This window comes from Neodiprion virginianus, chromosome 2 (genome assembly GCF_021901495.1).
Source record: "Neodiprion virginianus isolate iyNeoVirg1 chromosome 2, iyNeoVirg1.1, whole genome shotgun sequence".
NCBI lineage: Eukaryota > Metazoa > Arthropoda > Insecta > Hymenoptera > Diprionidae > Neodiprion > Neodiprion virginianus.
In genome coordinates this window covers 41,514,064-41,540,515 of record NC_060878.1, presented here as the reverse complement: position 1 = coordinate 41,540,515, position 26,452 = coordinate 41,514,064, and the positions used below count along the sequence as shown (strand labels likewise).

The 26,452-nt window shown below is 40.0% G+C and overlaps 2 protein-coding genes across 4 annotated transcripts; both read left to right on the top strand.

The window, feature by feature from the left end:
* The first annotated feature begins 601 nt into the window (after positions 1–601).
* LOC124298417 (uncharacterized) lies at positions 602–22,719 on the top strand. 3 transcript variants are annotated; one of them, XM_046750388.1, is made up of 7 exons: positions 602–1,255; positions 7,456–7,582; positions 15,169–15,279; positions 15,819–15,956; positions 16,073–16,170; positions 17,689–17,854; positions 21,352–22,719. In XM_046750388.1, exons 1-7 carry the CDS (start codon positions 1,130–1,132, stop codon positions 21,453–21,455), a joined length of 870 nt encoding a protein of 289 aa, XP_046606344.1. In that variant the 5' UTR covers positions 602–1,129; the 3' UTR covers positions 21,456–22,719. The 3 variants fall into 3 exon arrangements, with proteins under 3 accessions (XP_046606344.1, XP_046606343.1, XP_046606345.1); XM_046750387.1 differs by lacking the exon at positions 17,689–17,854 and adding an exon at positions 17,472–17,637 and having other exon boundaries at positions 603–1,255; XM_046750389.1 differs by lacking the exons at positions 602–1,255; positions 17,689–17,854 and adding exons at positions 7,210–7,364; positions 17,472–17,637.
* Positions 22,720–23,760: 1,041 nt separating this feature from the next.
* Positions 23,761–26,130, top strand: LOC124298416 (glutaminyl-peptide cyclotransferase-like). Its single transcript, XM_046750386.1, has 6 exons — positions 23,761–23,940; positions 24,581–24,724; positions 24,868–25,137; positions 25,221–25,382; positions 25,534–25,759; positions 25,904–26,130. The coding sequence occupies exons 1-6, from the start codon at positions 23,845–23,847 to the stop codon at positions 26,053–26,055; spliced, it is 1,050 nt and encodes a 349-aa protein (XP_046606342.1). The 5' UTR covers positions 23,761–23,844; the 3' UTR covers positions 26,056–26,130.
* The last annotated feature ends 322 nt before the right edge of the window (positions 26,131–26,452 follow it).

Here is a 26,452-nt window from a genome sequence, read left to right as displayed (position 1 = left end):
TATGTGTTATGGTTGAAAGTTTTTTTTAACAGGTTTGTTACAACGCCCAGCGGCAAGGTGTGCGATCATCCGAGGCAATTTCGTTTGGAAAGACGATCCGATTCTCGAAACTCTACCCGATCCGCAATTACATGTTCTACGAAGAATAATCGTACAGCAGCACATTCCGAGATTATTACTAGTTTCTATTACACGTGTTCGCGTTGGCTTATCGCGATAATCTCGCTCCGCGTGAGTTTACTTATTATAGGGCAATCTGCAGATCAGGGACAAAGTGAAAGAGAAAGAGAAAGAGAGAGAGAGAGAGAGAAAAAGACCGCCGGGTGGAAATCGGCGGCCGAACCTGTTTCCCGCACCTATAGGATCGTTCACTCCTAAACTCTAGGTAGTCGAAAAATGACGAAGACGGACGAAGATCGAAGAGCCGAAGGTTGAGAACCCCGCACACTTACGCCTTCGCTCCACTCGTATTCCCCCGGATACTATTCATGCTACGCCTGTACCTCCGATACATAGACAGATGCATACATACCTGTTGCCGCAGGCGATTCGCCCCCACTTTGGGCCTTACCTACGGACCAAGCTGGGCCAGCCAGGCAGGTAGGCAGACCTCCGGACGAGCGGGCCCCTCGGTTTTCTCCATCGCGGTTGTTACTCGTTAGTGCGAGCTGCAGGCACTAAGGAAGGCAGAGTCGCGCAGTGAGTGCTTGGTTACTGGTTACTGGTTAGTGCCGTCGAAGGAACGCTATGCTACGCGAGGATAGCGCACGGACCTTGTTCTCGTACAAAGACTGACTAGTGTTAATTAATTTACGAATAGAGGCGGAAGGAGAGGAGGTGATTTTTTAGTAAAACGAACAGGGAGAGAATCTGAAACGCGAGGACAGATGAGGGATAAATTCTCACGACGACGAGATTGTAAAAACCGCGAATATCGGTGTGAATTGATAACGAGTAACGTCGATCGTACGTAAGTAGGATCGTAATATCGATTGATCCTCGGATCGCTGCAACGTCAGACGGAATTACACCTTTTATCCGTTCTTATTAATTCTCGTCGGTTTCGTACTGTGAAGTGAATTAAATCTCAACTTCGTTTCGAAAGGAAAATAAATAAGTAAACCTAAAAATGCCTTGTTCCGCGGTGACTCTTTCTCTGGCTACCATCACCGGTATCATCGCCACCGCTCTTCTGGCGATCGCCTTTTCTACGGACAACTGGCTCTACACCGAGGTGAAGCGAGCCCAAATACAGGTTTGTTGAAAATTTTCCAATTATTCCCCTCGGCGGTGGTAAAAAGGCGACCGTTTTTAACCGATCACTTTCGAAACGTTTCGAAACCAGCTGTTGGGATGAAAACAAAAAATGACCGTATAGACTGAAGGGGAGACGGAAATCTGCATTCCATTTGCAATTGCTGATTTACAATTTACATGTGTACACATTATATACCTATACGTTACTCGGTGAGGTCATGCGACGGGATATTCGCACTTTCAACATGTCGACGATCAGGCCGCGTGTCTGTCCCTCTACGAGGTACAAAAACTTGCCCGATCGCTACCTGCGCAGGTTGTTGCAAGACTTGCAACTGCGTACAGTTGTGTGCCGATGAAGAATCGGCTGCTTACGCCGCTTCTTCACCTCCGCCTGAAGAGCTTCGCCCTGGGTAGGAATTACGTTCGGTGGAATGCGTCCAGCGACAGTCTAATCAAAATCAACACCGACGAAGCGGGACCGCGGTGATCGTACGGATGTTCGCCGACACTTCTTTTTTTTTTTCTCTTTCTCACATTTTCGAACATGTTTGTCAACGGTGTGTAGGTGAAGTAAGACTCACATTCCAGCTCAGCCGCACCCATGGAACACACTTTCACGCATACTCAGGCGTCTCTGCGATGCAGCGATGTGGGTGTAATAATGTTACACTCCTACCTCTGGACATCTAGCGTTTATGTGCACCGCGAAATGCAGGGAGAAGTGAGCGAGGGTGCAAAACGGATGAAAAAGTGTACTGTTTTTTTTTTTTTTTTTACCGTTCTATACCCATGTGCACGACTGTACTTTTATGAGTGACCCCCCGGTGAAAATGATTTCTACGATGTTGTAAAAATTTTTCGAAATACTGGAACATTTGGTGTTATTTCGTAAAAAATTGTAAACATGCGTATAGTTTCTCATAAAAACTTGGTCAATTTTCATGAAATTTGTAATTTTTAAGAAGTCTACCAGGCGATAAAAGTTTCTAAACAAAATTAACGATTCTTTATGAAAAATTATGCATATTTACAAGTTTGTACAGAGCAATACGAAATATTCGAATTTCTAGTCTGTGGTAGAAATTTTCACCAGGACGGCGACGTTCGTAAAGCGCGTTTGATGAAACCATAGACAAAATGGTGTTGTTGTTCGGTGAATTTCTCCGTGATGCCAATCGTATAATAAGACTACGTTATTACAATGGAATCCGTGACGCCGCTGACTGCAAACTCAACAAGGCAAACCCGTTTTTTAATAGTCTGTGTCTCTGAGCCTGAGCTAAGCACCACTCGGCGAGTCGAGCAGAGTCGTAACGACGATCCTTTGCTTGTACAGCGGGAAATTCGTGGGAAAGGAGAAACTTTTTATACTCAAACTGGGATATATCATCGACACACGTATTGCGGTTTGAAAGTATAAGAAGGTCGAGGAGAAAAAACGAATTTATACTTATACTAGCAGCCCATCCCGGCTTCGCACGGGCATATAATAATATTAAGTAATAATATAAATGTTATTTTTCTAGAAACTCACTGTAAACATTGTGTATTTTCTTTTATTATATTATTATATGCCCGTGCGAAGCCGGGATGGGTTGCTAGTGTAGCTTATATGACACGTTCGTAGATTTACCATAGCAGCGCCATCTATTGATTACTTACTCAACCCAGTCGAAAGGTATCGACATCTGTTAGAATCATTTGGAGTTAACAGATAATTGTGACTGTCGAATAATAACAGACAAATAATTAGCAATAAATTAAAATTGCGACTATAATTTGAGATTTAAACTATCCTATCTCTCAAGTTGGATCGAACTGCACATGGTGTGCGTATTTTATTATAATCGGTTAAGTGGTTTAGGAGTCCATTGAGGACAAACATCGTGACACGAGATTTATATATATTAAGATTAGGTATATAATGTGTATAAAAATTCCAGCCGAGAGCGCAAATCGCGATTTTCTTTAAAAATTAAGGACACATCGTAAAGCGTACTGTAATTACGAGCTTGCAACGATCACCGTATTTTTATATTATACCGTTTCAGTTTAGTCTAGTTCATAGCGCTGTGACCGAATTATATTTAATTATTACCGTATGCGATTCGCATCTTCGTATAAATCGTACCCAGACCAACATTTTTCTTAATAATACACGCTGTTTGCGCACACGATGTTTCAAGTTCTCGAGCATTGCGAAAACCCGCAAAATCCGGTTAAATACGGTCATCGAGTGACGTAGATAGATCGTTGGTATTTCGCACTGAATGTGAGAAGAAACATTTCTTCCTTGGAATTTGACACGATGAGTCAGAAGCGTAAGAAGAAAGTATTTAGTTTCCTCGACAAACGAACACTGCCTACATTATCCGCTGCATTATCGGTAGATAATTAAAAGAAAGGCGGTAAGTAAGTAAAAACCAAGAAATCACAAAGATAAATACGTGACCTTCGTGAGTTAATGGCGAGTGCGGACCCGAACGCCTTGGTATTTTCTGCATCGTACCCTGCCGATTTTTGCTCGTGTAGTTTCAATGCCCGGAGTACAGTTATTTCCACTGTACGTACGTGTAAGAACGAAGCAAACGAGTCGGTCGTTCGGAGTGGTTGAGAGGAGTGTGAGAATAACCGCAGGTATACCTTCCGCACACATATACGTATACATACATACATATATATATATATATATATATATATGTATGTATATACGAGGCATCTAACCGATATCGCGTTGATGCATTTTTTCCGCACCTGCATGGCGGAGAGACTGCTGCAGGAAGTGCGGTAGATTCTGATGCCCTTTATCGCTGGTTTTGCAACACGGGAAAATACAGCTGGAAGAACTGGAATCTGTGTTGCATTTCCGGTGCTATCTTAATGACTAAGGATGTACGGAACGAACGAATAGTCGGGTCAAAAAAGTATCGCTTGAGTTAGATCTGCGTTTAATCCTAGTCAATTACACCTATGGAAACTTTCGCGTTACTTACACGGGGTTATCCGGAACTCGGGAAATTTTTGAACGTTGTTACTGTACGCAATATTACGTTACGACTTGAAAAAAATTCTGAGAGAAAATTTAACAGTTCAGAAATAGACTCCAATACTAACAATAAGTCTAAATCGATCAGCTCTGGTTGCACTTTTTGCATCCTTCTTGTCTCTCGTTTTTGTCGCGACACATTTTTAACCTGACTGTACCTTCCATACGCTACTATTCTAATTGAATCAAACGACAGAGAGCACAAATGTCGATGGAAATGTCATCAGCAGCCGATTTTACGCAACCAGCTGACGCTGGAGAGGAAACAATGCAAAGTACTGTTGCCAGCATTGCAAGGCTGCATTGGAGTACGGCAAGCATATTTATATGACGGAAGAAACTGCACGGCAGAATTCGCATTTGAAGAGTTATATTTGAGCCGGTGCGACAGAAGTTGAAAATTCCTTAACGTCTGACCCCAGAGTGGCATACCTACAAGGGGAAAGTTCAAAGTGTTGCAAAAAATGTAAGCCAGTTTCTTGGCGGAGAAAGAAAATTCTTCACTGATCGTCGTAGGGGTTCGAAAATGCTGCTGGATTAATTGCGCAAAGTCTGTAAAGAATTGAATTTCTTGTAAAATGATAAATAGATAAATGTAGTCGTAACCAGTATTTTAATTCTCGTGTAAAATGTACACGTTCACTTTCGTTATTTATACGACCTGTACAACACTGTAATTACGTTTCAGCTTTATTACCTGCGTGTGAGGGATAATATTACTACGCGTCACAGCCTAGAAGAGACTCGGTTCTTCTTTCATCGAGCATATATACAGAAACTAATATCCTGCGAATACTGGCGAGGCAGGAAATGAAACCTCCATTTCTCTTATACAGGTGAAATAAAAGAAGAAGAAAAAAAAAGACAACTCAATTACAGACCTTTGAGGAGAGACGGTCGAGTAAAATCTGTAAAATTATAGATAGCGTGAAAAATTTGTGCGAACAATAATTAAGAAAACGTAAATTCATCATTCGATCAGTCTATGATTCGGATAATCTATTTCTGCCTGTTTTACCATGTACATATTTGCCGAGCAAGGCAAGGATGAATATCATCATTTTGTGTGTCAAAGAAATCGGTCACCCTGCGCATTGAGCGAGGCAAGTGAGGAGGAGAAAAGTTCGCTGCTGCCTCAGCAGGTTTCCGACATCGTCGTCATCGTCGTCGTCGTCTTACCTTCCGCTAGTCGAGCGCCAGCTCCTCATCGCGGTGAAACTAAACTGTGAAAGCAGCAGTGGCGGAAACACGAGACTGACTCTCTTTTTCAAAGAGCCGCTTACACCGGGCAGCTGGGTGTTGATGCTTTATAAATCCACGACCGTTTCGGAATTGATCTCTTGCACATTACCTGCATCATCTCTGAAATGATCAACATCCGTCAGAAATCATATCATGAGCTTAAAAATATCCACAGCATCACTTCGGTTTTGAACAATATCTTACGCGTTCTTGGTTCTCATCCTTTCGGCAGAAAGTAAATTCTGATTCATCATGGTTAATCTTGCAGCTGGTTTTCGGACGAGCACAATTATCTCAGTAGTCCTCGTTTCTTAAAAACTGACACCACCTGCGTTTTGACGACGAATTCGAATAATTAAAAAGTTAACCCATCAGAATTTCTTACCGAACTGATGATTTTTATCTAGAATTCACTCAGTTACTTGACACTCTCTGCTTATGTTATGATAAATATCTCGTTTGTCGATCAGATACGAAGAGTTTTGAAAATAATGACAGAGCTACGCGCAACCGGAAGCTGAGGGTCGTTCGCGGTCCTTGGAGAACGGAAATCTCCGGTGAATGTCGGCTCCCCGGATACTTGGGATGTTTACGTTTCATTATGCCGACGAAGAGGACGGGTCAGCGGGTCAGTAACCGGCCGGCTGGAGAAGCGTTGCGAGTCGGACATTCATTAGTCGCGTGACCAAGTCGCGTTTCATCCATTACCTGCAATTGAGCAGCATTCGATCTGCGGGAGGATAAAATATCCAAATCATCGATTTCACCTGCTGGGAGAATTTCCTGAAGATTTATTTCTTACCGCGATGTTGATAATTTCACACAAGTATGCAGAATTTCGAAAGTGCGACAGATCCGAAGGATCGTACCTTTTGCCCATAATACCTGTAATAAGATTGAAAGAAAATGGCGAGGAAGACGGTATTGAGCGTGAGAAAAGTACGGTTCACACTAACAATAAACGCGAGTTGGCAAAAATAGTCAATCCTTATTTATAGAAGGAAAGAAGGAAGAACGGAATTTCTGCCGTTATCTCCTTTCACAGTATATTTCATGCGCGAATGACATCGACGCTTTGTAATCCCATGGCCACGAATCGGACTGACTAACGATGGCTGAAGCCTGATGTCATTTACCGAGATTTACGTTACCGCAGGCCAAAGTCACGTCAGTAAACGTCATTCCGTAGTTGAAAGAACGCGAACATGACCCGTGAACTCCCTGATAATAACGTTGTTGAAGTTTGGCGCGGGAACTTCTGCGACACGAGTATTTTTTTTTTCCTCTTCGCATTGTACAACGCGGAGTTACTCGGAGGTAAAGTTCCACAGACCAAGATTATACGTCTTTGTATGCGACAAGTGCGAGAAAATTTGCTATTCATCTAACGTGCTGGAGTATGAGTAAACGATTTAGCGAGGCAAGAGAACGAACGATGGTGCTAGGCGACTTGACTGAGGCCCATTTGTTACACCTACACCGATAGAATTTCAAACCGCATTGTGACAGGTATTGGATAACGCGAGTGACGTGAACGCGCATCGCAAATTTCTTCCCAACCATCAAAGTGATCCAGGTTTTTCCAACAGTTCGAAGCATGGCTGAAACATTTCATGTGATTGAAGTTAGTAACGTAACTGTAGCGATGTGTGTTTAAAGAAAAATCGTTACTACGCACCGTCAGAATTGTATAAAATTTGGTAAACCGTAACGATTGTGAATAAAACATACCAATGTTTTTAAAAGCCAACATCTTCGAACAGGAACGAAATGAATCAAGCCGATTGATTGATCGGTCCGATTTGCGAGACTGATTGTGAGTAGAAAAGCCGGTTTCTCCCTTTGAGAAGTGCAATGGCTTCCAAAATGAGGCAGCTGTAATCAATGCATGATTTTTTTTTTTTCAGCAATATGCCGCGAAGAATCGAGAGCAGAGTATGCAGCTGGTTGACCAGATGAACTCCAAGTTTTACTACTACACAAGGACTCAGGGACTCTTCAGGATATGTTATCCGAAGGAGAGACCACCGACTGGTAAGTGGCTGATAGACGCGGAGCTGAGAGTTGATCACTATCTAAGATAAGTGTACCAGTTATCGACTCTGTCCAAATTATTGACCTTTTCTGGTTGTGTATACATGTTTGATCCTTATTTCTAAAGTTACCTAAAAATAAATTTACACTCTCTAAGTCTCTAGTAATTGGTTTTAGGTTGATCAATAAATTCTAAAAAATTTTCTAAATAAAAGGGTCAAGAATTGGGTCTAGACGTAACCGGTACTCATAAGTGGTACGCTTATCGTTGTAGAGACTGCAACCTGCAAAGTCTCGTTTTCGTGTTTCAAGTAATAACACATTGTAGGAAAATTGCCATTTGTAACGGACTTTCTTTTGATGGTGCGGCGCGAGAAAGATAGAGAAAAAACTGCAGCCGAGGGACGTAAAGGCGAATAGATTTTCCGCCGATCACCGATTTCCCGGTTCGCGATTCATGCCCGAGTATCGAATTATGGCCTCCATGGTCAGTTGGACGAAGAAATCCACCGTTTCGTGAAATTACAAGCCGTTCACGTGTGGGTACAATGACTGTCGAGGCGGTAATTGCAGGAGCAATGCGCGACACCGTTATGTGCCTGTATCTACTTAGGATTGGCCTGAACGACATTGTTTCATTGTCGGATTTCGTAAATGTTATTGTCGAGACGCGTATCGACCGTCGCCGTTCAAGGCGAACATTTACCGCTTTGTTATCAGCGTGTAATTGTGTCACGAAATGTCCGATCTATCATTAAGAACGGGTAATTAAATAACAATTTAATAGTCATACTATTTTCTTAACGTCATAGAAAAAATTACCGATGCCGTTCGACCAACAACCAAGAAGCAGTAGGAATTTCAATTGGGAAGTGTGCGAAACAATTTCGATGCGTAGATTCGCAATCTCATTTTTTTTTTTTTTTTTTTTTGCAATTAGGATTCTATGTGAATTCTTTAGATTCTAACATTTTTCGAATTATACGAACATGCGATTCGCATTCGCAAATAAATTACCTCCACGTTTGGAGATTCACTAAAAATGTACGATGATATACGTGCCGTGATTGCACCCTCAGATTATACGAAGGTCCATTATATATGACGTATTTCACATATTGCATTAATTGATACGCTGTGCGGTAATTAGTGCGTGGGTAATTAGGCAGTGAAAACAGTTACAAGCACAAATAGGATTTTGTGTGGTGTTCAGGCACTTGACGGATTTACCGCCGATGGTGCAACGAGAATCTAATATTGCAACGCATCCTCAATTTACCAACTTCGTAAATTAGTTTCAGTTTCATTGCCGAAGCTATTTCACCGAATTCGAATATTGCAAATATGAGAAATTCCGAATTTGAAAAGTTCCGAAAGCGCTAAAGTTCAAATTTTTGGTGGCGAAACTTGAAGTAAAGAAATTAAACTTTGACGAAACATCAAAATTTCGAATGGTCCGAAACCTGACGCTGAAAGTTCCGAATGATCGAAGATTTTCAGTTCCGTGACTTTCTGGCACGGTGAAATTTCGCCACTTTGATCTGTCTTTATTTTGGATTTTCGATATTTTTACGTTCGGAATCCCGGTCATTCTGATTTTCGCTTTTTCTGATTTTTTACACCCACTCGTTGAGTAAACTACGCTGTCTAAGTAGATTTTATTTATCGGAATTATTCCCTATCGGAACTGGAATTTTCGAAATCGTGCGTTTAGGAACTTTCAAACCGTCGGCTTTCCAACCATTCGAAACTTTGTTGTCTCGTAAAATTTTCATCTCCTTACTTCAATTTTCACCACCAAGTAATTCGGAATTAGGTGTTATCGGAACTTTTCGAATTCGAAACTTCAACCCCGCCCCTTAATTGACGGTTATTCGGCGTGTACAGCGTGGTGAAATTTTAAGCTTGCGAATAGATTTTGCGCGATCGATATAAAAATGTAGAACAATGTAACAAAAAAGTAAAATCTCATACAGGTGGAACTTGGAATCGGGTGAAATCCTAAACGGAGCTTAGCTTTCGTATAATTTCACGAACAAGTTAATCGGCGAAAATTTGTTGAAGTCAAGTACGTACGATACAATCTTTCTCTCCAGTTCTGAATCGCACGCGTGGAATTCTCGCGAAAAAGATTATTTCAGCCAGCTTTCGACTGTAACCTAAAAACTCAAGCACTTTCGCACTTTGAGTTTATTACTCGACAGTCTGTAACGATATCCACAAAACGAGTTTTTCGGCTCTAATCGCGCAGTTGTATCGGCAGTTTGCGAGGTCCGGTCTCGACGCATCCTTTCGATTAATTAATCGGTTCCCCAATTTAATCTGTATAATTACGATCGGTGTCTGCGCTCAACCGCGAATTCAATGGCGAAATATTTCGGCGATTTTCTTCGCAACTGGCTGAAATACGAGGTTAATATTCTTTGTCTTTTTATCCTCGACTTCGGCGTTATTTTTTCAAGGTAACAGTGCAGCTCCGCCTAACTCACTGCGACTTTCTATATCTACCTTTCTGAAAAGTAGAAAAGTATTTCACGTAATGGGTTAATGGGCAAGGTGAAGAGACGGGGTCGGATTGCCGTATTAATACGGTAGACGGCGGTGCCTGGGAATTAGAAAATGGTGAATTTGAAGAAACGGAAAAAGAAGCGTTCTCGTATTGTTATCAGACGGCGAAATCTGCATAGCACGTATCGTGATTCCTGCATGGGTGTCGGGGAGGCGAGAGTTTCTTAAAAATTGTTATTCCTGAGAGAATAGTTGGGCAAAAAGGGGTCACAGAAAAAGTGATGGAAACGTTTGCGAGACGTGCCGTTCGCGCGGCATCTCCGATTGTGATCAACAATGCCTTGTAATTAATTCCGTAAAGTGAAGTTAAACGGCTGTTCTTCTCAGGAAATAGATCAATAGTCAGATCCGTCCTCGACACACTTCGCACGGCGTTACACAGAGGCGTGTTACGTGTATGTACGTGCTCCTTAAGGTATTCATCTTGACAATGAGACAAGCAAGTTGTTTCGGAAGGTTTGAAAGAATTACACAGGTCTGCAAGAAAATATTTCATTTCAGCTGCATGGGATGTTTGTGACAAATAACTTCCATTTCCCTTCTTCGCGTACGGTATTCTTGCAAAATACAAGGTGTTTGGATAAAAAAAAGAAAGCTTAACAATAATGAAAAACACCAGCATTTCGTTACAACGAACCAAACAATATTTCTTGTAAGATTAAACAAGCAATTTCTTCGTGAAATGTATTTAACATTCCGTGTTCGTTCTTTTTGCCTGTGAAATCATTTCTTCTTCTCTTTTATACTCCTCCGAGCACGCTTCCGCTTTCCAATTTCCGTTTCCCTGTTAGTATTTATTCTTGAGTCTCACTCTAGTACGTATTACATGGAAGTAAGAAATCACTTTTGCATAGGATTTTCAGAATCAAGAATATAGGTTATTAGATTTCGAGTTAAACGGGATTTTCGCTATAAATGAAACTACAAACACGAGTTCAAAGGAAAAAACCTGACGTGATGGAGTTTTTTTTGAGTATTTTTTCCTGATTCCAGTGAGTAAAAATCTATAAGAAACAGGATAAAAAAATCTGTGCACGTTTTTGGTTGGAGACCTGAGTTGTAGTTTCTTGTTTTGCCAGGTGCAGTCTGACAATTCGACAGTGTTGCTTTGACGATTCAAGGCGTTATGGGATTTGGGAACCGGTACTTCCGCATGCTTGCCAACCCGAGTAATAACTGCTCTGTGTCGTAACTGTTCTACACCGCAAGTTGAACAGCTTAATTGTCGTCACGCAGTTGAGCTATTGGACTCAAAACGGTACTTGGTACATTCGTAGTACGTGTCTAAGACTAACAAGTCTTACTCGATAACGAACCGAGAGAAAAGTCGTCGAGCTTTTTCTGCCGCTGTAGCATATAAAATGCAACTTGCGATTCAAACTTCCTCCAGTTTTTCAAGCACATACATGCAGCATCATGGTTTTGATCCGTTTCAGGTCGTTCAGCCGTTCAAACTACGCGTAAAATCGCCACAATTTTAACCAATTTATTCACTTATTCACCCAGGCTTCGCGTTCCCGCGGTTTAACCGCAAAAACTCTTCGGTTATACGTTAATGTACAGAGTGTATGCATTGCATACAAGAGCAGAGAACTGAATTTATCGAGTATTCTGTTGGAAAGCGGGAACGAAAGGCGGCAGATTCAGGAGGCGGTTGAATATCCCACGATTTGTTATTATAAAGGCACGGCTTATTGCGATAGTTTACTCCAAGTCTCGGATATCGAAGCTCCGGAATCCAAGCGCCGTTTCTCAACACCCTGGCACTTGTAGAGAATGTGTCTTCGACGTCATATTGCTCGTATACCTTCCAGCTATAGACGGACGTAGATTTGCCGTGCAACCCGCCGATTGTTGGACTGATATACCTATAATACAATGCAGTGAAAGACAGTGGTACCGAGTCACGTTACGTCGAATATACAGCTGTTGCTGCTACAAAGGCATGTCTAAATTGATTGCGATGAGAAATGAGAGGCGTATAGAAGCGTTCTAATTAATTTTTGAACAAGAATACGGGATGTGAAACCGAAAGTTGTGTTGTATGTGATTAAAAAACAATCAGATACAATATGGTATGTAGGAGTAGGAGTTCGATGGATCGGTGGCCGATATTTTCCGTTTACACGGTAGAAGTTTATATTTCTAGGAGTTAGATTATTGTCTATAGGTGTAATAATCACCTTTCGCAGAGAAAACAATACAGAGACAACGTGATGTATATCAGGCAGACATTGAATTAATGTCTTTACGTTCATTGACAAAGTGATCAAGAATTTACGGATAATGCGCGATATGGTAATTCTTGTATGCACGTAAAATTCAAGCAAACAATTCAATGTTGTTTCTGCTCAATTCTCGCCGAGACAGAGAGAGAGAGAGAGAGAGAGAGAGAGAGAGAAAGGAACTATTATAACAACGCCAGGGGAATTGATCTGGGAGTTCGGCTAGTAGACGACGGCGACTACAATGGCGCGGTTCCGAAGTGTCCCGTCAACAATAATAAATTGTTATTCGATGCAAAATAGACGGGTACCGTTTCCTGACCGAACGCACCTTATAGGATCGTACAGAGTCTCCTTACTTCCGGCAGGAGTTTCCGGCCGATTGCGTTATACTGTTACTCGCAAACGTGAGCCCGCGAATAGCTGAGTAATTTATTGAAACGACGTGCGGTATAATATACCCGGTGCATGATGACCCACATTATTACACTACACCCGAAAAAGAAAGTACATATTTCGTTTATATTCGCACGCGTCACAAGCATGAGAACGTACACGTGTGCCTATTACGCGTGTATATGTCGTCAGGCGCACGATTCGGCTCAGAACCTAGGCTCCTTTACAGGGAACATGTGTACACGTATGTATACACAATTATACAAAAGCCGATAAAATAAAACAGCTTCTTGATTCACGTATAATCTCACATTTTGAAATATGTAGGCTCGGGTGGTTCATTTTTTAGCTTTTTTGTGAGAAATGTCACAGATTTCTCGAGCGTCACCTTGAAAAAAAAGTTGAAACGTGAACCACCCTAACGCGTACCGCGATTGAAGAAAACGAGTAAAATCCCGACTCGTGAAGAAGGCGGCGAATCATTGTTCGACTTGAGTTATATACCTGCTGTGGCGAGCCGAACGTGTCCGTCCGTAAAGAAACGGCTGCACCAGAGCATTGACTCGTAACTGTATCCTGAGCGGCAGTCCACACTAGACCATAAGTTGATGGGAAGGAAGGCAAAAAGCCGAGACGACGGAACAGCGATTGCTACCGACTCCTGGGGAGGTTCCTCGCGTTACACATACTCGGCGGGAACGGAGAAGCGAAGAGGAACTGCAGGTGTAATAACAAGAAATATTATTCCAGCTGTTTCTGAACCACGCGAACGTATTTTTATACAAATTTATGGAAGTCCCACTTTGATCCGAAACGCTTTGAATCGTAAGACACAATGGAACGACGAGTCTAGTAGCGTACAAAAGTTGCGATAAAAAAGGTTTGCTTCGATCTGCGTCGAGGGCTTCGAAATAAAACTGTAACAACGAGTGAGTATCGTACAGAAAGACGTGCAGGTTCCAGTGTCCTTATCCCCGTTAGTAGCGGGGTGAAATCGCGTCCTTCGTTTCATGAAGAAAACGCGTAGCTATGTGTATTTGCGTTTTTCCCTCCGCACGCACTAACGTTGTACGACTTTTACATCGTATCTTTCAGCGACAAAAAGTTTGTACAACGACCGTGAAGGAGGCACGTGGGTAATTACTTCTAATGGTTACTACAATAGTCGAGTAGCGAGAAAAACATCGTACGATTTGCAGAGAATGCACCGTATGTGAGCACGGTACGCACGTGGCTTCAGCAAAAGATATTTTCATTACAATTGAAATTCAACTTTGATTGCGTGTAATGCGGACGTAGGCAGACATCGTTCCTATTCGTAAACATAATGTGAGTCTCGGTTGCTTCGTGGCAACGACGTCTTCCACCCACTTTAATTACCGGCAAATCGATACTCGATTATAGCAGTCAACTGATCTTTCAGTTATATTCAGAAGCCAAAAATTTCCCCTAGAGACTTGAAAATCTGTACTACACGATTGCTTGTTGTTTTTTCAGTATTTGACATAAAAAAATTACCGCTGATAACTCCAGTTGTTAAGTTACGCAATATACTTCGTTCGTTTTACTTTGGTGCCTTGTCGTTCAATCCACCGTAATTTTCAGGTACATCGACCTGATTATACCCATGGCGAAACTCGAAAATGACTTCGTTCTACTTTTCGCACAATCGAGGCCTTTGGAGTATAAAATATTGATGGATTCACCGTTGTGCCAGAGTTCTGGACTTTCGTTTGGTCTTGCCATGGAACACGAATTTCCGTCCTCTAGACGTTACGCGCGCTTTGATCGCTATTTTGAAAACCGCTTTGCTCCGATTCATGGTATCGAACTTTGAATACGCACGTAGGCGTATCTGTACTGGTTATACGATGTATTATGGGTATACAATTTGGAGTAAGCAAGACTCGTGATCAACGGCGACGACACGCTGCGATAACAGGGTACAATACTGTACCTTAACAATGGAATGCTCGAATCCCACTCCGAGTGGCCCGTGATTCCGAGATACGACGGTGACACTTCACATTATAACCAATTGTGGAATACTATTTACAGACATAAAAACACAGTAAGACGATCGCGTTACGAGTATATTTGCGTCGGCCATGGTAGCTGATTGTTATACAGTTTTGTTCCATTTTCAGGGACAAAATCGAGCGCACGTGTCGTCGAACCTGTTTTTCTCGCACGAAAAATCGACGTGTAATATGTTATATCGCTATCAAATTTACAACATACGTATCCATTATGAAGCGAAGAGTATATATAAGGATCCCAGGAATCACAATGCTGCAGTTTCTTCTTATCGTATTGCACACTTAGCGATAAGCACAATTTCTCATGATAGCCATGGCCAACGGCACGTTTCAAGTATGTCCTTTTATCATTTTCCAGTCGAGACTTACCTCAGCCCGGTGGAAACTCACTGTATGAATATCGACTACTTCATCCCGGACGAGGAGAATCAGACGAGGGGTTTCTCAGACGACGCTATAGCTCGCCTTCGTAAGCACCTTTCACGATCCTTCTATCGTTTTGAATCCTTTTTTCTTTTTCTCTTTTTTTTTTTTAAATCCGAAACAACGCCTCGAGCCGAAAGGCATACCCTGGGTCTGTGTTTGGAGAACAAGGACGTCCATTATTGATAATTTCTTTCTAAACTAGACTCTAGATTTGATCTATATATGTAATTCGTATACCTGTAACGCAAGAGTCTCACAAAGAAACTTTACAGTCCATGAAGTGGTAGGCTTCGTGGTATATTAGAAAGCACGGTAGTAAAAAGAATCTGCAGACTATTGTACGGTTGGCAGAGTGAACAAGAAAAAAAAAAAATAAAAATTTCATTGCCGAGAAGAAAATGTAAAAAAATAGATGAAATATATAAGCGTGCTTAGCATAATTTTGCATAGACACGCGTTGCTGGACTCGATAATCGATAAACGAGCCGTTGTCCCAAAGTGACTGTATAAAACTATAATTGATGGGCTTAATGCTGTTCCAATTTTTTGTATGCCGGTTGTGGTTCGTCTTGAATTTTACAGATATGGGCAGATCGGTGATCGCCTTGTTCATGGTTGGATTTTTGGCAATCTTTTCCGCATTCTGGACCGGAGTTGTTGGCTGCTGGCGAAGGTCTCCAGGAAACATAACAGCGACGGCTATTCTGATGCTCTTCGCCTGTGAGTATCGAATTGCTCTGATGAGGTTCAAATTAACCACTGAAGCAATTATTTTCGCTTTCTCGAATTACCCGAGCGTGAATTTTTCTCTTTCATTTACCCGCGACACATCGAAGGCCTCTTGAGCGCTGGTGGTATGGGACTTTGGCACGGGGTCGAGTACTATGAGAAGGAGAAGGTCGTCGGTGAGGAATATTATCAGCAATGGAGCAACGTGAGTAACGAATCGTCAAACTATCAGTTCACATGTAGCGTTCTTACAGGAACTTACGGTTGACTGTTTAACCTTGGAACGGTAACGGGGGGTGAAAAACGCCCAAATCTCGTAAATTCCATCTCTCGGATACCCGAGAGAATCTCTCATTCCCCCCTCTAACAAAATAACGTTACCGTTCTAGGGTTAATAAACTACACCGAAATATACGACGCAGCAAAAATTTTTCCCTGCATATTTGCTCTTACAGACAGATTTTAAAAAACTTCGCGTGCTATATTCTCCGTAATTATTATTTGGCAAGGTCAAACTGAGCGTAGGAGTCGCAGGAAGTACGGCCTAGTCAAACATTCCTGTATACCTACGTCTAACGTTGAAGGATTTCTAAGCGTGACGATACTTGAGGTACCTCACAGACATTAGAGAGGAGAAATACGCGTTTAATGTTATATCTTTATCTCTGTCGTAAAGCGAAGGAAAAAAGGAGGAACTTCGGAAAGGTTCGACGCAATATACGTCTGCCTCTTTACGCGACAATTTCTTTTGACCTCTCTTCACGGAGGCGGTGATGAGAAAATTATTCTGTCTCTTTAGTTTTGGGAATAAATAAGATTACGTATCTTTACCATTGATTTGCGAAAATTATTAGAGTATATTATGCGGTGAGTTTTTCTAACAACGGAACGAATCGTGCTCCTGAATCAGGCAACCCGAGTCACAGTTTATGTTTAGGTTGAGCACCGCGTACCGGCCATTCCAAATATCGTCGAAACAGTTGAATCAAGGTTTGGGATGGCCATGGGGAGATAAGGTACTCAACCTGAACATGAGCTGTAACTCCGGTTGCCTGAATCAGGCGCACGGATCGTTCCTCTGTTAAAAAAAGCTCACGTCATACTCGATTCGTACTCTTATTCAAGGATGTCTCGCGCTACTGCATAGTCAACATGCAGCTTGCAGAGATCACACGTACGTATAACATCCCTGGTGAAAATTTCTACTACTACGATTTTCTACAGAAATTGAAACATTTCGTACAAAATTGTATACATGTATTGTTTTTGGTAAAGAATAGTTAATTTTCGTCAAAATTTACAAATTTTTTTACGAGAACCATGCATATTTACAATTTTATACGAAGACAATATTTTTCCCCCCTAAAAATTCGTAGAAAATCATAGAAATCGTTTTCATTGGCCAGGGATACACGTATATCTACACAGATGCACACAAGTGATGCGGGAAAGTAAAAATCCCCGCAACGGTGAGACTGCGGTGTGAATCAAAATGATGATCAACAGGTGCTGAAGGATAACGTGGGGCAGTGGTACGACTGGTCATTCTACTTGGCGTGGCTCGGGGTGGCGACATGTTTGGCCGCCATGACACTTTTCCTAATTGCAGCATCCTGCCTGCGAAAGGAGCGAGCGCGGGAGCAGGCGCAGAATGTCCAGTACATAATGCCAGGTGGGAATAACTGACGCGAACGATAATCCACCCTTGAATTAACCGTTCTAGGTATTGAAGGACAACTCGATAGTGTCGTACGATTGGTCGTACGTCGTCGCTTGGGTCGGCGTCGGTTGGTCTCTGGTCAGCGCGATCCTGTTTAGCGCAGCGGCCATTTGCTTGCGGGGCGAACGCTTGCGAGAGGAGGCTATGAACATGCAGTACCTCATGCCTGGTATAACAATTTGCTTTTACTAACTTTATACACATCTACCCACCTACCTACCTACCTACCTACCTACCTACGACGACGATAGTAATAATGAAATAATACGTGATCGCATGGTTTGAAAAACAAAGATTAAACGCGACTTACACTTTTACTAAACAATTTCGTCGTCCGTACAATTATAGTTACAACGATGCTGAGCAATGTTTCGTAATACGGTCGCACAAACTTTTTTATACTTATTTTGGTGTCTCGTCGCAATCGTTTTCTGTGTGTAGGTACCGTACGTTTAGAGTACTTTGCCAATTTGATTTTACCTAGCGTGAAAAAAGAAACGATGGGTAAAGAAATTATCGGCGTAGCTTGATTATTTTTTTCACTCTTTTCCGAAAGTCGAGTGTAAGTTTGTCTTTCTTGTCGGAAGCATAGTGCGGTAATGTTTGAACGATTATAAGGCGAAGGATATAAGCCAACGCTTTTTTGCGGTTTTAGACGGGATGAAATGAAAATATTAAATCCAGGTGCTCGTGCGTTAGGGTGGTTCGTATTTAGGGTGTTGAAGTTTTTCCGCCCGACCCCCTAAATCGGCTTCAAATAATTCCAAAACAATTGCTTAATTTTATTAGATTTTTACCAAATTTTTAGTACCATTGTTACTTTTACAATAAAATATGTACCGGGAAAAGAAACGTTTTACCCACGTTATTTCCACAACAAACTTCGATCGCAAAGCGCACTATCCTAGAGCTGAGGTAAAAATCTGAAAAATTATACAATTTATTTCCAACTATTTCAAGTTAATTTGGGGGATGGGGGCGGCAGAAATTCGTGAACACGCTAAATAAGAACCACCCTACTGTGCATGGATACCGATGTACACGGAGCTGATATGCCACCCCATACCGAAAGGCGTATTGATTATACGTCAAGCGACGACTTCGTGGAACAGACAGCCGAATTTGTGACGCGAAAATATGTTGGTAGAAAACTTTATATACCTGTGCCTGTACATATATAGTATAATACGCAGTAACCCGACTTGACGTAAACTGTTTAATGAAGTTGGCTATAAAGAATATCGCTAGCAAGAACTTGCATCAATTATGTTATGCAAGGATGCTCGTACATTTGAATTAATTGTTTTACGGAAAGCTCAAAAGTAATCTTTGTAGTTCAATTTTTGTGCACATGGGATATGAGAATAAAAATTTAGACACAAGTGATTGACCGAAACGTTTGCGAGGTGATTCGTTATTGACCATATTAATGATTGCAATCAGCTTATTCAATTCCTGGAAAGATTGAGATTTGATCTTATTCATCAACGAGGTATTTTGCATCGTTTGTAAACGGGCTACAAAATGTAATAAAAATTAAAGTCATCTTAAAGATAGCGTAGTTGATTGAGATAAATATAATGCTGTTCCGTATTATACGTTATACAGTTTACAACTTGCGAAACTGGGTTATGCGAAAAACAGATTCTCGTTTCTTTAATTTCCCGTGACCACCGGTATTATTATAGCCTATGGTCGATTGGATTTAATTTAAATTTCACTGAGCCCGAACGTCCATTCATTCAAATGATTTCTCTCCTCCTTAGACTTTAGTGTGTAGCAGTAATAGAGTTTTTCCTGATTTCTGAGTAAAATACTGACCAACGTAAGTGCGAACTTTTACTTTCTAGACCTGTGTTTCATATACAGGTACGTCTGGATAAATTGACTAATTAGTTAAGCTCTACGTGCGCCCCGAAGATCCTGAAATATGTAATCTAGTCATCCGGGGTTGCTAAATAAACTCAAGCAGAAATTGCGAACCTCCGCGAAATGATTGAAGCACCACGTCTTATATTGGAATACATGATTAGAATCTCGAATTCGGTTGCTTCACTGTTTTAACGCCGGTTGCGGAATATTGAGGTGATTCAAACTCCAATTATCGCAGGCTCTTGCAGGAGAGTGTAGAACACTTCGTGGATCATGCAATTAGGCCTCGATCGTTAATTCGGCGAATCATACACGTTCGTTTAATTATGAAAACCCTCTGCCCTGATATCATGGTTCTTCGTCAGCTAATTTCTGCTTTCTTAACAATAAATATAAATACTCCATGTAATTAAAACATCGTGATCATTATTATATCACGGCTGTACAAAGAACTGACTTTTACCTGTTACACAATGTTACATTATACTCATATTGTGTAGTAATTTTTTGTACATACATTGCATTGAATACGCCACATGTCATATTACACATTTAATATCAAGAATAACATACATCCAAACGCATAAGCACGGCTTACTCTTAATACGCACAATTATAACTATATGTATAATAATTTCCTAAAACGCCATTTACACCACACAATTTTCGTGCATGCAGAATGACTTGAGACGGCGCGAATGCGGTTTTGAATTTTCTCGTGCTATTTACTGTGTGTACAATTCGCGTCCCGGTGTAATTACTTGTGAGACTTTTTTCATTCATCCCACGGTCTGCTTATCTCAAATGACTATTGAAGCAGCAGAGTCACGCTCTATATAGAATACTTTCTATATCATTTTACGTCCGACGATCGCATCTCGACTTTATATAGCTGCGCGCAGCGTTAACCGCGTATTATATTGTATCAATGTGTACATATACATATATATACATATATATCTGCTACCGGGGCGTTAAGTATACACCATCAGCATACCTATAAAGGTACCCACCTACTTACACTCCAAAGATTTTCCGTAGTTTTCTATTCCGAAAGCGTTAAAATAATACTACGTATAATGTCGTAAATAACAGTTTACTCAAATTGCTTCTCTTATTATACATATGAGAATCATTGAGGAGCATCGATTTTACATTTCATGTATATATTGTACAAAACATTTCTCTATATTATGCATGTGCTAGTGATAATAATTCGCAAAAGAGAATGAATTGATTCTCACCCGGATACAAATTTACTGACATATTATGACAAAAAGAATTTCGACTCGTTGGTTTCTTCCCTTTTATTGCTTCTTTTAATGTTCTAATTCAATTTCGCGTTCAGGCTGCGAGTTGAATTGCTTCTCCGACAAATCAACACCTGCAAATTAAAGCGTTAATGACAAATGTTTCATTAGAAAGGAAGAAACGGCTTTCCATTTATTATTGTTCTCCCAAGTTTTGACTTGACACCTTGCTAAGCCTGCGCGAAAATCTATACTGCAGTACTGCAGTACCGAATATCATGTAAATTATTCAAGTCATTCGAAACAATTTCCCTAAAATAGTAGATAAAATTAGCGATTATACAAAATTTAAGAAACGGAGAGACGCGAGTATCTTTAAAAATATTTTTTCTTTGTTATTCTTTGCAAAATTTTCTTCAAACTTTTGTATTCCGTGATGTAAAGTATTATAAATCATGGCCATGGTCGATTTGCAATTATAAGACAGTAAAGAAATTTCCAAGGGAGATAATCGTCATTAACTATACGTTGATTATGTTCACAGTTTATCCGCAAAAGCAACAATACGCATACGCCGGTTATCCCCCGCCTGCCGCCTATCCAGGGCCGTATTATCACGGTTCCCAATACGGCCCGTACAACTACTGATCTCGTCGAGGAGTGAGAAGAGGGAAAGAAAGAGCGGAAAATGGAATTCGAGAAAATGGTTGAAAATTAAATTAAATTCTACAAGGAATTTAACGGAGCGGCGATAAATTACCAATTAGGCTATTCATTCGTATGAATTCTGGAAATGGAATTTGTATTGCAATAATATTATTTGTTATCTATATTTAGTTATCATACATTATAGTGTGTATGTGCGAGTTACGCAGTGCTGCCGAGGTGTGCATATTATATGCATATATATATATGTATAATACCCGAACTAGGCCCAGTATAGTTTATTTATAAACGATTATAATTCGATCACAGGTTATTATATAAATGTAATTACTCTCTTTTTATATTAGAACGTGCGAGTTTTTCACGATAGGAAATTATTACGCAAATAGATACGTTAGTTCGCCGTAATCGAATGGACTGAATTGAAGTTAGATGCCGCTCTCCGTTATAACGGGCCTAATTCTTTGGGTTTATGGTTTTGTTTTATTTTTTTTTTACCGTTCATTTTTACTATTTTTTTTTTATTTTGTTTTTTTTTATCAATATTATGATTTCTGATTATCATAATTTATATATGTATACATATATATATATATAGAACGAATGATTATAAATACTTATTATTATCATAAACATCGAACTAATTAACCACGCGAAGGTTGCTCAAATTCTGTAATAAATGGTATCGAAGTATATGTATAGTAATATACAACATACTGTTTGGTATTTTATTCTTCATAATTGTATGTTATAATCAATGCTGCATGCAGTGGTAATGACAATTTCCGAAATAGATTCATTATTTTAACGCAAACGTATAATAATAAAAGCGAGTGTAATCTTGGAATATATACGTAGTAATCTACGTCATCTCCCCCCCCCCCCCCCCCCACCCCTTTTTACATCACTACAGAGTTTTTTTTATATTTCAAAACTCTATAACGAATCATGCCTGGTTCATGACACTTTTGTAAAACGATTTGTACTTAATTATAATGATTTTTAAAATTATTTGTAATATTGTTATTGGAAAAAGTAAAGGAAACAATGTGTAAATTGTAAATTTATGACGATTTAGTAATAATAATAGTTATACCATCATCGATATTAATAAACTGGAATAAAATAAGTTTTTATCATCGTATAACATGTACGATAATTTACCTGCTGTTGCGCATAATTCAAATTAGATCGTCCTATCAATGATTAAAATAACTTTGCCGTGCTCTATCTCGAAAGAAACTGACTTGAAGAAAAAAAACGTGCATCGATTTGTCCATTTTCATATCACTGTTCTATGTATAACCGCTTCAGTTTATATCATATCCTGCAAAACAGTTTTAACGAGTTGGTGTTAATTTTTTTTTACATCCTGTACCACTGACAATTGCAAAGAAATCTGGATTGAAAGCGACATAATTGTGTATTGCCATTATATTCCGGTGATTAATAAATAATTGTAGTCCGGAATAACGAATGAGGTTGAAGTTAGTAACGTTGTTACTTTAACGATGCACGTTTAGGAAACATTATTGTTTCGATTTTCAGGATTTTCTGAAATTCAGCTAGTAAATCGTAACAAAAAAATTTTCATGTTCATATTTCGATAAGCCAACTCCTTGAAAATCGTTCTAAAATTGTGCAACAACGATTTTTTCCATCATGTTTCGTTATAGTGACGTTATTTTAACGTCAGCCTTGTATAAATAACGAAATGACAAGCAAGCGATATTGTCTTCTCCAATTGTGACAATGTTTTTTTTTATTTTTTTAACTATAATGCCATTTTATTTTGTTCCAATGGTATTCGATGTTTCTTCATTCTTTTTAATTGTGCAAACACGTTCCAAGTGAAATATAAGTGAAATTAATCAAGATCGCAAATTTATCACTGACTACATCGCATCTCGAATGCTGCCGCAGATGATGCTGTATAATTTCTCTATTCAATAAAATACTCAATTGATTATTTACATTATTGGTTAACTTTCACCAACAAACCGTTTCTAATAATACCAATAATAAGAACAATAATACAAGATAATTATTACAATCGTTGTATACGTCCATAATATAAATTGTTGGTGAAAGTTGACGCGAAAATTTTACGACGTATAGGAGATGCGAAGTAAATTGGATGAATAGAAAGAAAAAAATAAGGATTGTAAAAAATTCGCACAATGTTCGCAAATTCTCCACAGCGGTAGTTCCCGTCGACGACGCTTCGTTCTCCGTAAAATCGTTCTCTAAACCCCGGGGGAAATACGGCCTGACTACGACCTTGATAATATGGCCGCGAGCTCGCGGCTGCATGTGGATTGTGGCATGACTTTTCCGTGATAATCAGTTTGGCCGCGGCTTCGCAGAAGGTATGACCATGTTGAAGTTTCCGCTGAACGTGATTAAGATTTTGCTGCTCACTGGCTACGCGGCAGCTCTCAATAAATCGCTGTTGACGAACCAGAAGGTGAGTAAGAAAATTGTTTGCACACACGTAAACGTCACAGAGAAACGATTCAAATACGCTCGTAAAAGTCAGCCACACACCAGCACGCAAACTTAACGAGTGAAAGGCATGTGTAATAATCGCTACCGCTATTCGAGGATATACGCAACGAAGGCGCAATTTATTTCGCTCGACAAACAATTGCTGGTCAAAATTTACGATACTTTCTTACTCTGGTTGACGCTAGACTTTTCTTTACTCACATTGATCAACCAGGGTCGAATTTGAGCGACGCGCGTTACGTGAAATTACAACTTGTGCGCAAGATGAAGCTTTGAACTTTAAAGGTCCCGGTTCGAAGGCAATCGTATAGGTATACTTATTATGGCAGCGATGCGCGACATGTTATATTTGACAAGATTGAAGGTAGTAACGTTATCGTAACGAAAGATTGGGGAAAATATCCAGATTTTCTTAATTTCAGAATGATTTTTAAGGAACTAAGATTTCCATGTATGAGTGTATTTTGTTTTATTATGATTTCCTGAATTTCAGATGATTCCAAAATCGCGAAATAACGGCTTTTCCCCGGCATGAATCGTTACGATAACGTTACTAACTTCAATACGATCATATTTGAAAGTTGAACCCTTAATTTCAGCTTCACCATGCTCCGAAATACTTCAATGATGAGAATTTGCTCAGACTCGCCGACATGTCGGACGTCGATCACATCAACGAAATATTGGATAATATATGCATAAAGAGAGTCGTCTCAACTCGGGGCCATCAGAGAGTGAAAAACGTGAGTGTGAATCCCCTCTCATACTTGAAGTTGGAAGACGTCGAGCGCGTTTGGCGCTTTATTCAAATTATATCAAATTACTGATCGTTTCAAAGTTTACTGCTGATTGTAAAACGAATTGTTCCTTTCCTTGTTTGTTCCAGTACATAATAAAATCCATGGAAAATCTCGGATGGTCAGTGGAAACGGACAAGTTCTTAGACAAGACGCCGAATTTCGGAAAATTGGAATTTGAAAATGTAATATCAAGACTGAACCCCAATGCCAGCAGGTACTTGGCACTCGCTTGCCATTTTGATTCAAAGTACACGAGAGAGGGGGACTTTGTTGGGGCTACGGACAGCGCTGTGCCGTGTGCGCAGATGATCAATTTGGCTAGTGTGATGAAGTCGTACTTGGATGATATAAAAAGGGTAATAACAGCCACTTGGCGTTATTCTTACACCAAAAAATTTTACAACAATATCGGTATGGTATACCTTTATTATATTTTCAGCAAGACATCAGTCTGATGTTTATATTTTTTGACGGCGAAGAGGCTTTCAAATCGTGGGGACCCACTGACTCCATTTACGGTGCTAGACATCTGGCTAAAAAATGGCAGAAGACACTGTACCCCCCTGGCAATACCGAGGGAATGACGGAACTCGATAGAATTGTAAGAATGAGATGAATAACCACGGACCAGTTGCAGTAATATTTTTTCTCGACCATTCAAAGATCAATATGCGCTGAATATAGCATTCAAAATCGTTTATGTATCTATATTGACAATTCTTAGCTAAGTCGATTGAATTTAATGATTTCAGGACGTTTTAGTACTTCTGGACTTAATAGGCGCCCCAGACCCGACGTTTTACAACTATTTTGAGAACACAGAAAAATGGTATGGGATGCTGATTAATGCGGAGAGAAAATTGGCAGCCATGCGAAGACTGGAAAAATATTCGTACGAAAATCCTGAGCAGACATATTTCCAGCCGTACTCAGTTCGGGCCAATATCGAAGATGATCATATTCCATTTTTAAAAAGAGGTGAGGAGAAAGATATGTTTTAATTCGATCAAGCTGCATTTGCTTAATCCAAAGGTTCTTTTTTTTTCAAAGTAATCAAACCAAGAATGGCGGTAGTGAAGTTAAAACAAATTTGTATCGTGTTTCGAAATGACAAATTTTTAGGTGTGCCGGTACTCCATTTAATTCCGTCGCCTTTCCCCTCTTTCTGGCACCAATCGGGGGACAACAGAGGTAACATAGATATGGCTGCGACAGAAAACATCAATAAGATCCTGAGGATATTTGTCGCGTCGTACCTTGGGATGGATGTTTAATACTGCGGTATCGAATGGCACCAGTACTCGAAATCATTCAACTGCTCAATGTGTAGTCAATTAGGTACATGAGAAGAAAAAAAAAAACTGAATTCTCTAACTCAATGTGAACTATTCGCCGACTTTATAAAGTATACTTGATATCAATTTTAAGATAAATATATTTGAAATGTCAACAAACTTGTGCACACTGCAGCATAACAGGTGTATTATTTATATATATTAACATTTATATATATATATATATATATATATATATATATATATAAATATAAATATAAATATATTATATATTTATTGAACATTTTTCTAATTACGTGAAAATTTTTTATTTTATTATCTTGTGATAAACGGAAAGCAGTTATATTATTCGTCGAAATATCCATTTTACCGCAGT